This window comes from Podarcis raffonei, chromosome 1 (assembly GCF_027172205.1).
Source record: "Podarcis raffonei isolate rPodRaf1 chromosome 1, rPodRaf1.pri, whole genome shotgun sequence".
Lineage (NCBI taxonomy): Eukaryota > Metazoa > Chordata > Lepidosauria > Squamata > Lacertidae > Podarcis > Podarcis raffonei.
The window spans coordinates 21859001-21871557 of NC_070602.1; the positions used below are offsets into that span (position 1 = coordinate 21859001).

At 44.6% G+C, this 12557-nt stretch overlaps 1 protein-coding gene across 6 annotated transcripts in view; it reads right to left on the bottom strand.

Annotated features, from left to right (window-relative positions):
* UNC79 (unc-79 homolog, NALCN channel complex subunit) overlaps positions 1-12557 on the bottom strand; it is a 133065-nt gene that overhangs the window by 70931 nt on the left and 49577 nt on the right. For 5 of the 6 annotated variants that reach the window (XM_053376274.1, XM_053376264.1, XM_053376261.1 and 2 more), the window contains 10 exons: positions 12241-12471; positions 11544-11734; positions 9770-9893; positions 7388-7528; positions 5980-6240; positions 4835-5062; positions 3701-3842; positions 2378-2457; positions 1658-1806; positions 478-635 (listed from right to left, as the gene is read on the bottom strand). In XM_053376274.1, the coding sequence (XP_053232249.1) occupies positions 478-635; positions 1658-1806; positions 2378-2457; positions 3701-3842; positions 4835-5062; positions 5980-6240; positions 7388-7528; positions 9770-9893; positions 11544-11734; positions 12241-12471 (1705 nt within the window). Of the gene's footprint in view, positions 1-477; positions 636-1657; positions 1807-2377; positions 2461-3700; positions 3843-4834; positions 5063-5979; positions 6241-7387; positions 7529-9769; positions 9894-11543; positions 11735-12240; positions 12472-12557 lie in introns of all 6 variants that reach the window. The other variant, XM_053376242.1, reaches the window with a different exon arrangement.

Sequence of the window (12557 nt, forward strand, 5' to 3'; positions counted from 1 at the left end):
AAAGGTCGCGGTTCGAATCCCCGCGGCGGGGTGCGACTGGCCCGCACGGGCAGGGGTACCTTTACCTTTACCTTTAATGCAATAAATATCTGGAAATATGTAGGTTTGTTTCATTTCCTTTGCTTAAAACTCACATTTCCCCCCATTCAGTTCATGACAAAAGACTTGGCAATAAATGGCTGGCATTTGTTATTCACATGGGGGGGAGGGATTAACCATTTTTGGCCCAGGTGCCACATTGACCACTGTACAACCCAATTATTTTTAGTTGTATTGCTTTATTGCTCTGTTGTTTGCTGGCCAGGGCTCCTCTGCAAGGAAGCGCAAGAACAGAAATGGTATAAATAGAAACAACAGCAGCTCCCATCATCCCTGGCCGCTGGCCATGCCAACCGGGGCTTATGGAAGTTGTAGTCCAAAGGTTCTGGAGGGCCACAGATTCCACACTTACATCTTTTTTTAATGTTAAAAGCTTACCTGCTTCAAACCTTATCTTCCAGTCTTTGCTGTTGAAGTTGCTATTGATGATGGTCCAGAAAATATCAGCTCCATGTGGGAGAGACAGAGCATGAAGAAGGAGGGGCACCGCCAGCGAAGAAAGCTGGGAGAATTCCGATTTGACAACTCTCCATAAGCTGGGGGAGAGAGAGAGAGGTGACACAAGCAAATCAGCTTGCAATCTGTTTATCTTCCCAACTTCACAAAATGGTTGCATTACTTTGCTGAGAGCATAATGGAAGCTGCTGCTCCAGGAACTTCTTACTCCTCCCTGGAGAGCCAGAAAACCCAGTTCCAGCACTGTTTTCCCTCAAGGAGATGCAGGGAGAAATTTTCTTTCCACCACACCCAGATGTACCACTATCGTGTCACTCAAATGGCAGGTTTAAAATAGGAGTGGTAAGCAAATGATGTGTGCTGACATTGTCTCCTATATATAGGGTAGCTCAGTTGGATCTCCTATGGTCTTCAACAACTCAACTGGTATTCAGAATTATATAGCCAGGACCGTCTACAAGGCCACAATTTCTACCTTTGATCACCTGCATGTGAATTTAATGAATTCAGCGGTTTCCCTTCACAAACCACTAGTTTAAATCTAACAATGGACTTGAAACAGGGATGGGGTGAAGGCCTTCCTGATGTTCTGGGATTACAACTCCTACCACCCCTGGTGGCTGGCAGGGAATGATGGGAATTGGAGTCCACCAACAGCGGAACCTCAGGAGGTTGTGGGCTCTCCTTCCTTGGAGGTTTTTAAGCAGAGGTTTTTAATCTGTCTTTGATGCTTTAGCTGACATTCCTGCATTGCAGCGGGTTGGACTAGATGACTCTTGGGTCCCTTCCAACCCTACAATTCTATGATCCTGTGAACAGAGGTCTACAGGCTCCCCAATGCAGGCTCCCCAATGCAGATTTAAAAGAAACATTTAGTAGTTTGTTAGCTGTCACCCATAACTGATTGGCTTTAGCCCAGTCTTCCCTGACATTGGTCCTCCATATGTTTTGAACTATAGCACCCATCATGCCTGACCACTGGCCATGTTGGCTGGGGCTGATGGGAGTTGCAGTCCAAAACACCTGGTTGCTGCTTTAGCCTACAAGCTTGCACTAGCTTCATATAAAGTACCAACTCTTCTCTTGGGCAAAAATAGTATACCTGGCAATCAGCATATGATCCTGAACGTAGGCTAGGAACTGTGGGTAATCCTTCCTTGCAATATATAAACACTCTCCGTGAAGGCAGAGAATCTTCAAGCAGTTGAGCATGTTAAATAGAATATCTGGCTCTTCAAACCGTGCCATTTCCTTTGCCAAATTTAGAAACAAGCAGACAAAATACCATGCAATTAATCAGAAATGCCAAGCAGAAGTAATAAGACCAGAGCAATTGGTACTATAATTCTGAGCTAAAGCAGAACTGCATCAATTGAACCATGAACTAATATTAACATAAATAGCAATAGAGACTCGGGGCAATTTAAGCTGCCTGTATGTTAATACTTTCTGGGAGATTGTCTGTGCTTGTGACTACTGAAAACCAGTAAACATTATTAAAAGAAAAGCACACACACTTTCAGGGAGAAATACAATGATATCAGCATACAAGTGGAACAAACTTCTACTTACATAATGAGATTTCATTTTTGTCATTCCCGCCCCTCCTCCTGCACCCAAAATCTTCTCCAGTGGGTTGGGGGACCTCTTTATCTTACTTGCCCCCTCCACTTAAAGAGTTTATCAAAATGATGAAACAAATGGTGCCCCACAGTTTACCAGTCGCAAAATCATTATTCAATGGGAGTGTCTTATCAAGAGACCACTTTATGATATAATTAAATCCATAAATACTTTTTTTAAAAAAAAAGTTAAACTTTACCTGCAATATTGTATAGATAAGTTTCAGTGTCACTGGAAGCTGCTGGTAGCAGAATTTCCTCTCAGTGTCATTTTTGATGGCTGCTATAAAAAAGGCATATGCAAAGGTTCACAGACAATTTGGTAAAAAGAAAGAAAGAAAGAAAGAAAGAAAGAAAGAAAGAAAGAAACCCACAGCTCCCATATATCAGCAGCAGTTATGATCCCCTGTAAAATAAACCAGCAAAAATTAAAAGCAAGGTGAAACATCCAAATTTCTAAGGCCTGTTTAGAAAACACTCAGCGAGGGAGACAGGCATAGTTCCAGCAGGAAAGCATTTTGTAAGGATAGAGCCAGCACAAAATAGGCCCTGTCACTCAGGTTCACCAACCTGACAGATCATATCCATCTGTCAAGACTTTTGTGCCTGATCTTAGGGTCTACAATAAACACACGAGATGTAACCGGCTGTGTTCTTAGATAAATAAGGTATACTATTCAATGTGCTTTAACTACTGATGAAGCCCAGGATGGCAAAACAAGGCCAAAAGCCTTGTCTAGACTCTGTGAAAGGATTTTGTGGAACTGTAACAACCTTTCACGTGGTTTGGACTTTATGAACAGACAGGTAGAATAGACACCATTACACGGATGGACCTTATGCATGAACTGACTAGAGAATGATCTGATCCACTGGGTGTTCTGCTTTGTTCGTTTGTTGAACTTTATGAGTTACTTCTGTTGAAATTTGATACAATGAATAGTATACCTTATTTATCTAAGAACACAGCCGGTTACGTCTCGTGTGTTTATTGAGGATGTTTTACGTGACCATAGGTTGGTTCGTTGTTGTTGTGATCTTAGGGTCTAGGCAGGTTCGTACAGGGGTCTTTCAAATAACCTGGTACAAAGCCATTTAGGGCTCTAAAGGTAATCACAGGCACATTAAACTGAACCCAGAAACACATTGGCAACCAGTGCAGCAGATATAAAATTGGTGTTATATGCTCAGATTGCCTAGGCCCCACAAGCAACTGGGCTATTTGTATTTGTGGAGGCCAAATGTTTTTTCTTTGACACAGGAGTGAGGGGCAACTTGTGATGCAGGCCCCTCACACAGTTATGATACCCAGCACCCGTGATCAACCAAAATTCCCAGGATTCTTGTGCGGGTGGGGGGGGAGCCATGCCTGTTGAAGTGATATAAGAGTGCTTTAAATGTATGGCATGGGTGTATTGAAAGAGTTTGAATTCATGCCATCAAACAAGCACTAGATTTGATGGCCATCGTAAAATCCAGGTGCTTGTAAAGTTTTGAAACACGGTTGCTCATCTCCAGCTTACCTGTGTTTTCCGTTGTCTCTGTGTGATTTCCTGGGTTTTCTCCATGCTTTGGTGCTGATTTGTTCTCTGCCTCCCCTTCAATTCCTATAATGAACTCAGGTCTAGAATCTAGAAGACTGTCCTCCAGATTATCTGTAGGTTCCTTCAAAAACCAAATATGGAGTGACGTTGATTTTCAGGTGCCTACATTTACATGCTCTTAAATCAAGCATTCCTTAGGAGGACATCTTAAGATGGATCAACAGACAACAGACTTTGGGCAGGGATTGTTTAATTTTACTTTTGTGTTGTATTTACTAAATACAGATGTACCTTGGTTCTCAAACAGAATGCGTTCTGGGAGTCCGTTCAACTCCCAGAACTGTTCGAAAACCAAGACACGGCTTCCGATTGGCTGCAGGAGCATCCTTTAGCCAATCGGAAGCCGTGGAAGCAGCACCGGACGTTCGGCTTCCGAAAATCGTTCGAAAACCAGAATACTCACTTCCACTTTCCAACCGTTTGGGAGACGAAACGTACAAGTTCCAAGGCATTCGGCAACTGTACTAAACCAGGCAAGCAAGCCAGGATTCAGTATCATGGTTAAGGTCTATCCATGTGTGCTGCCCTATCAAAAAATCAGCAATCGTTGCAGGGGGGAGCAGGAAGTGGGAGAAATTGAACTGATTCCCTGCCACGCTCTCCTTTCACAGAGTCTGATTGGTGCAACTGCTAATTTCTGATAGCGCTATGAACAGGCAGTCCTGGTGTCTGCATCAAGGGAAGAACCCCACACTCATAATTGTGCGCATGGCTCCTTAGCCAGCCAGAGCAGGGTGGTTATGCGGGGAACCTTTTATAGCCCAAGGGCCACATTTGCTGGTTGGCAACCTTCCAGGAGCCACGTTCTGGGGGTGGACAGGGCAGAGGCAAAAGCAAGGAGAGCAATGGCTGCAATTCTTAACTTTGTACAATAGGCTCCGTTCTAGCCAGGCAAAAGTAAGTGGTTTCTACACACTTAAACGCATGCATCTTTCCATCCAGGCAATATGCAAAACACCTCTGAGTCTACAGCAGATACAAGCAAGAGGTGTTGCTTGAAAACTACATCAAGGGTAGTGTGCACTGAGTGTTGCACATTTGTTTATCGCTTACCACTAGCCGGATTTCTTCTTTGGGGGCTAGTCTCTCCAGCAACTCACAAGCCAGCTGATAGCACAAGATACTGGACTGACACAGGTTGCATTCAATGGCCTTCTCATCTTTTTGACAGGTATGAGAGCCACCCCAGGGGGCTTGGAACACATTGTTGATGATAGAAATTATGTCTTTGGATATGCTGTTCTCTAAACCCAGGGTAATGCCGTCATCTTGCAATTCCATCTGAAAAGCAAGTTTTAAGGAGCATAATTAAGGACACACACGCTATTGACATAAGACAAAATCTATAAGCAAGCACCTCCTAGGCTACTTATTTTCTTAAAAAAAAGAAAGGCAGATGTTCCATGCCTTCAAAACAGCTGCATAAGAAGCAGAAGTCAACAGGTGAAAATCACTACTCCTCCATGCCAGGAAAAACTGCAACTGTTGAAATTCTTCTTGCCAAGCTGCTGTTGAAAGTAAACAATCTCTATCAGGGAAATGAAGCAGATGTGGGTGATCTGGAGCCTCCAGGTGTTTCCCCCAACATCCCTAACTGTTGGCCATACTGGCAGGGGCTAAGGGGAGTTTGAGTTCAGAGGTGGCTGGTGTGCCACAGGTTCTCTAACCAGTCTACAAAATGTGAGGCTGGAGGAGATCGCCCAAATAATGGCAAATAATGAGTAGAGAAAAGGAAGCTTATGTCCTGGGGTTAGTAGCATGTGATCTGATTTGCCTTGTCCCAAAGACACACCATCTTCAAGTGGGAAGAAATGCATCCACAACCTTGTGAAGTCCAATTTTACCAGGTTCTCACTTTCTTTGGGCTACATTGTTTGCTACTAACATAAACATGGATTAGGTAACAAGGAAAGATGCAACTTCCTGGGCCACCCATTACACTAATATGTGTTCCTCTCTTTGCAAACCGAATCTCAGAAAACAAGCTGAGACTATTCTATGCATCCAAAATCTCATTGTGCAAATGCAGAACCAAGCATCACAAGTGACTCGCACTCTTGGATATTGCATGGTTCCCATGTATAACATTTATAAACAACAACAGCGTTATTAGAGCACCCTCCAGAAACTCATGCATCACTCTGGAGCTTTATTTCCGTCCTCATTTAAAATGCCAGAATTCTCTTTTGCATTGTCACCTGCTTTAAGATGAGGTCGAACATCAGGATGAAACAATTCAGATTCATTTCTTCATCATCGCAGTCGAAGTCAATAGCCCTCCCTCCTCCTCCTCCTCCTCCTCCTCCTCCTCCTCCTCCTCCTCCTGGGTGCCCAAAGTTCTTGAAAGGACTACGAAAGGGGCTTCGCATGGGGCTGCGAAAAGGACTCTGAAATGGGCTTGGGAACGGGCTCAGTGTATTATGCTGAACTCTGTGCCCCGGATCAGAGGCAATGCTCACCTAGAGAAGTATGAAGAACCCACAAAATCAGTGCTAAGCTCTTTCGGACTGACTAGCATGAAGCAAACACATAAACATTTTGCCATAGAAACAAGGAGGCAGTTCATTTAAAGTAGGGTCGTCAAATGATTTGGGAGAAATGCCCTGCCTTGCATTTAACAGCAGGCTTCTATGGAGAAAAACCTTTTTAAAAACAAAAAACAGCATGGAGATCATCATTATTACCTTCTATTGACCAAGCTGCACATGAGTTAAACATCACTTTAAAATAAAGAAAGAAAAAGGTGGCAATAATATCTCAAAAGTATCTTCCCAGAAATCACACCTAAGCACATCTACAAAGTGGTTTAAAAATGTCTTACTGGGATTGATGAAGTATTTCTTAAAACGAAACTGTTCACAGGCATAATACAGAGAAATATAGGTGGTCTGACTTAAATCCTGTTAGAATGATGTGACCAAGGGGCAAGTAAGATGTGGGACACCATTCACACAATTAGAAACTGCATGGATGTTTTTAAGTAAACAGCAAGCTCAAAGAACCTGGTCCCAATGGGGAACCTGGTAGAGGGAAAATTTAACCCTTTACTACCTACTGTGATCCCAACGGATTGGGCCCTAGGCACATGCTTTTTGTATTGGGAAGAAAGCTCCCATTCACACAAACAGATTTCCTTCCCTATGCAAATAGCAGGGATTGGGGAACAGGGCACTCCAGAATGGAACCCCAGCAAGTGGCAAAAGGTTGAAACCACTCAATGCACCTACCATTTACATTTATTTATTTTAATTTTTTAAAAAAACATTCGCACAAAAGTCTTTAAAAAGTTATTACATTTATATACTGCCTTTCGTCTGAAGATCACAAGGTGGTTTACAACATAAAATTCCAAGGATGAAATCACATCCAACTTTGGCTTTGATCATAAACACATCTACATGCAATTAAGCCTCACCAGGTTCACCATGGTTTACTTCTCAGTAAGTGTGTTCAGTTTCAAACGCTACATACTCTTGTGTCACTGAATTCAGTGGAGTTTAGAAAACAACACACTACGTTTTCACTGGATTTCACCAGCTGCCTTTGCCAAAAGAGGTGAGACATGCTTTTCCCTCTTATCATAAAAGTCATCTGATAATGAATTACCCTTCGAGCTGCAAGGTTCCCAGTTAGTTCCGTTACTCTTGATTTCCTCTGATTTGCCAGCTCTTTTACAGAATTAACCCCATCAGAAAACATACTGATCAGTAGCTGAAGAGGGACCACAATATCTAATTCAGACAACACCTAAGAGAGAGAGAGAGAGAGAGAGAGAGAGAGAGAGAGAGAGAGAGAGAGAATGAGTTCTCAGATCAGACCCAAAATGCAGTGAATGCTAATATTAGCACTAGGCCAAAATGAACAGTGAACTTAAGCAGGCATTTAACGTAGGGGAGTGCCATTTTCCCAAAAAGAGGTGCCAGAACTCACCATGAACGCCTCCCTTGTTCTCTTATAATGGCATTGGTGCCCACCTGAGAAGTGCCAGAACTGAGTTACAGTGAAAAAAAATCCCTGGTTAGGGACCTCTGTAAGTTTTGACCCACTTTCAGAAGCTGTTGGGAGTTAAAAATGGAGCATTTGGGTTCATCTGCAGCTGCCTAGTGTGATAATATCATGCATACATGGCTTTCAACACCAGGGGCTGGAGTGCACTGGGTCCAGACGAAGCTGTATTGTGTACACAGCCTAAGGCTGCTGCCTCAGGTGCCTGAAGCTGTATTATCCCCATATTGTGGAAGAGGAGGTAACAAGACTGAAGGGTAGTGACTTAGAACCATAGAGTTGGAAGGGACCCTGAGAGTCATCTAGTCCATCTCCCTGCAATGCAAGAATCTCAACATGCTTGTCAGGTTTCAGTGAATTCCGATCCTCCACTGTGAGTCTTCACAGTGAAAGACCTCTGTACGCTGCCTCTTGGGTTAATGGCATTGCTCCAACTGAGTTCCTCCCCCCTCCTTTCCTAGCAACAGCACTTCCCCTTAAGATGGCCGCCAGGGGCTAACTATCTCTGAGTCCTTTGCTCTTCCACTTTCAATGCACACCATGTTCTGGGAGAAGGGGTCAGAAATGCTCTCCAGTGATAACTTGTCAGCTGGCAGCTCTGGCTCCTTCTCTTCTCCCAGCACCTCCCATCTCTTCTGTTCACCTGTCCATGAGGTGACCTTCCTCACACCACTGCTGTAATTTGATACTGCCTTCCTCTTCTTTGGAAGCTTCAGGAGGAGGGGGGATGGTCGCCGCCTTTCCTCCTCAGTCTCACCCCCCTCAGTCCAGTCCCTGACATGCTGCTTATAGCTCTTGAGATCTGAAGTGGGATTTTCTTCCTGGCTCACAGGCACATGCTTTGCTTACAGCAAGCTCTTACCACCCAGAGGCAGCATGTCCTGTTTGTCAGGAGCTCAGCCTACACTCGAGTAGGACCCTGGCAGAGACACATGCCCGATTGGCATGTTCTCTCCCTCCTGGTCGATCGTTCGGGAGCTTCAAAAGCTTTCTTCAGCCCAAACATCACAGCGACCGATGCCAACTGACACCGGCACACTTAGGGATCTGCAGAGTTTGCGCATCAAGCGTAACAGACCTCGGCAACTCAGCATTTTGGCTAATCTACTTTATTTACATATAAACAAACACGGAGCACTGCAACATGGCTCCCTCTCTCTCTAGCATCGGACAGCAAAGAGTAAAAGACAATAGTCCCACTTCACGGAACACAGTAACATAAACATCCTGTCTCAGCCACTTCCCACTCTGTGGAGTCAAAACAAACACCATCAGGTGAAAGACAACAATCCCATGACTGCAATCATGGAGCAGGAATTCTAACACTGTTTCACTGCCAGGGGAGAAGCGGGATGTGCCGCTCCACTGGCTCACCCCTGTCGAAGCCTCGCTTACTCAGGCCACATGGTGGCACCTGCAAGATATAACCAGAAGCTGCTGCCACCACTTCTCTGCCAGCAGCAAGGCTGCGGGGGGAGACTGTCTCTGGGGGTTCTGCCACCCAAGGAAGCTGCCTCAGCATGCCTTGTGAGCAGGCAGGCCCTGCTACCCCCCAAAACAGCAATGGGTTTACAAAGCAGACCAAATCTCTGCTTGGGAAGGCAGGCCAAAAATCCAAGAAATACTGGTACGTAAAAGCCATGCTGCTGCTAACAGAGTGTTAATAAAATAATAATGATAATTATTTTATTATTTATACCCCACCCATCTGGCTGGGTTTCCCCAGCCGCTCTGGGAGGCTTCCAGCAAAACAATAAAAACATAATAAAACGTCAAACTTTAAAAACCTCCCAATACAGGGTTGCCTTCAGATGCCTTCTATAGTTCTTTATCTCCTTGAGATTTGATGGGAGGGCGTTCCACAGGGAGGGCGCCACTAACTATGGTAACTATGTTTAACTATGAGGGTTAGTGGATTATTATAATCCTGTTGGTACAGAGACAACGTTGACCTGATCATAGGAATGAAGGGGGAGCACTTACATGAAGCCAGAGTAAAGCCTGCTCTTGTACAGAAGAAGGGTATCCCGTAAACCGACAGCTTATGAAGCCAAACATCTCCTCCATGGAAAAAGGGAGCGGGCACAGCTCAATATCAAACATTTTGCTACAAAGCACAAAAGACAAAAAGGCTTATCAGTAAGTTCTTCTCGCAAGCTCTTTTCACAAAAGACCAAAAGTTGTACATAACGAAGAAGAATGAAACCTTTGTATTTGTTTAAACAAAATAAAAAAAATCCTTCCAGTAGCACCTTAGAGACCAACTAAGTTTTTTATTGGTATGAGCTTTCGTGTGCATGCACACCTCTTCAGATATGCATTTGTTTGTTTGTCAAACCTATAAATGGCCTTCAGGCAAAGGTGCCTCTCAATATAGTTTACTGCTATATGAAATAAAATACCTGCTGGTTCTGCTTTACAAACACAATGTGTTCTCTGAAATTCGTTCCTTAGGTAAGTCTTTGCATAACGAGTCAACACTTTCCACTGATTCCTATGGGGAAATTTCTAATACATTCCCAACCACAGAATTTTGACACACACACACCCTCGCCAAAGCAGGGGAAACCCAGACAAAAATTATCTCTGATTTGTCCAGTCTCTCCCCCCCCTCTCTCAGCTTACCAGCAAGAGGCAAACAAGAAGGGAAAGCATGCTTTCTGTCCAGGTAACTGAATCTGTGGTGCTCACAGTAAGGTTTGGGTACTAATACCTTATGTTCAGATAAGTGAATTTTCGCAGAGCGAATTTTCATAAAGCGGGACCTGTGTGTCTAATGTTCCCTTCAAACAATAGTAAAAACCAGCATTAAATATAATATTTCTTGCCTGCCCTCCACAGTAAAATCCAGGGCAGATTGCAAAAATAGCATAATGCAATTTGAAAACCATATACTCATCCATATACAACAATCATCAGATTAATCAGGTTAATCATGAACCGCCAACCCTGTCTCCCTTCAATTTTAAAACCATGGCCCATCTGTAGACCTTTATGACTACAGAAAAACCATCAAAAGTAGTGAACAGGACCAAGGACCCTCTGATTCCCCTATAATTTGAGCACTGGCTCCAAATCAAATCTCCCACTTATTGAAAATAAACCACCGGTGCTTCACTCAATGGTTGAGAAGTAATGAGCACCCCAAATTTCACAACTGGTGGATTGGAAGCTTAAAGTATTCCATCTTCCACATTACAAGCTGCTTCAGGGTGCCTCCAGATGTGTGAAGCAACATATATAAATACAAAGGACTAAAGAGTAACTATGGGACGCGGGTGGTGCTGTGGGTTAAACCACAGAGCCTAAGGCTGGCTGATCAGAAGGTTGCAGTTCGAATCTCCGCAATGGGGTGAGCTCCCATTGTTTGGTCCTAGCTCCTGCCCACCTAGCAGTTCAAAAGCACGTCAAGTGCTTACCTTCCAGCGGGAAGGTAAACGGCGTTTCCGTGAGCTGCTCTGGTTCGCCAGAAGAGGCTTAGTCAGAAGAGGCTTAGTCATGCTGGCCACATGACCCGGAAGCTATCTGTGGACAAACACTTGCTCCCTTGGCCTATAGAGCGAGATGAGCGCTGCCACCCCAGAGTCGTCCGCAACTGGACCTAACGGTCAAGGGTACCTTTACCTTTAAAGAGTAACTAACTTTGGCATTCTATTTTCGAAAGCCCAGGTGCCATTTTTTCCCCTCTGCAATTTGATTGACACATGCACAGAAGCCTCCACCAAGAGTTGGAAAGCTTCCACATCCTCCTACTTACCTTAATACTTCCCTGAACTCCTTCAGCTGATTGTCTGGCACCTCAGTCCTGATGGCTTCCAGCCATTCTGGCATAATGCAATCCCACACAGGTTGGTTGATTACATTGTACGGAATTAAGCACAGGATCCGGTTCAGACCTTCCTTCAACTGCGTCACCGTGCTGCAGGACTTGTCCCAGTATCCACCCACCTAAGGGAATTTATAGGGGGGAAAGACTTCATTAAGGACTCTTTCCCCCCCTTCAAAACAGCCCAACACATACATGGCACCACGCAGTCATGAAACACTACTGAATAATCAACAACAGTACATTTTCTTCTCTCCTATAGCAAGAACAATGAAAGTGAAGCTAAACTCTGCAATTTGAGGTGGCTCAAAGAGCTAGTGATGGCTTGTGCCCACCGGGACTTGGAGGATGGGAGGTAGAGAGGCCATGAGTAGGTGGAGCTCGTTCTTGATTTGCCCTCTCCCCCTCCCTGTTGAGTTCCAGAAAGGCAACACCGAGATTAAGGAGGTGCTGAATGACAGCTCGTAGTGCCACCCTCCAGGAAAAAAAGGAGGTAGGGCAGGAGATTGGCTGGGAGCAGAGCGAGGTTGACAAGGCAACGCTCCATTCTCCCCAGTGGGTCAACCTCCACTCAGAACACAGTTCACAACAAGCTACTGACAGAAGAAAACATGGGCAGACTCCTCACCCGTGCAAACTCCATCGGTTTAGGAAGGAGGCACATCACCATGACATCAAACCGGACATCGCACACTGTCTTCAGCCATTTGGTGACAAACTGGGGCTTGAGTTTTTCCACCAGGCTGCCAACTTCGTCATCCATCATGTAGGCCGTGGAATGGAACCACTGGAAGACCATGCTCACAAGCCGAGCCAAGCTCTCTGTGGGGGTGTTCTCGCTTGGGGTGCAAAGGCTTACCTGGAAAACATGTTTTGTTCAAAAGTCAGAGTAAGTTCCAGCTCTCTCTTGCAATCACCCTCATTGCAGTGGGAGGAAAGAGATGC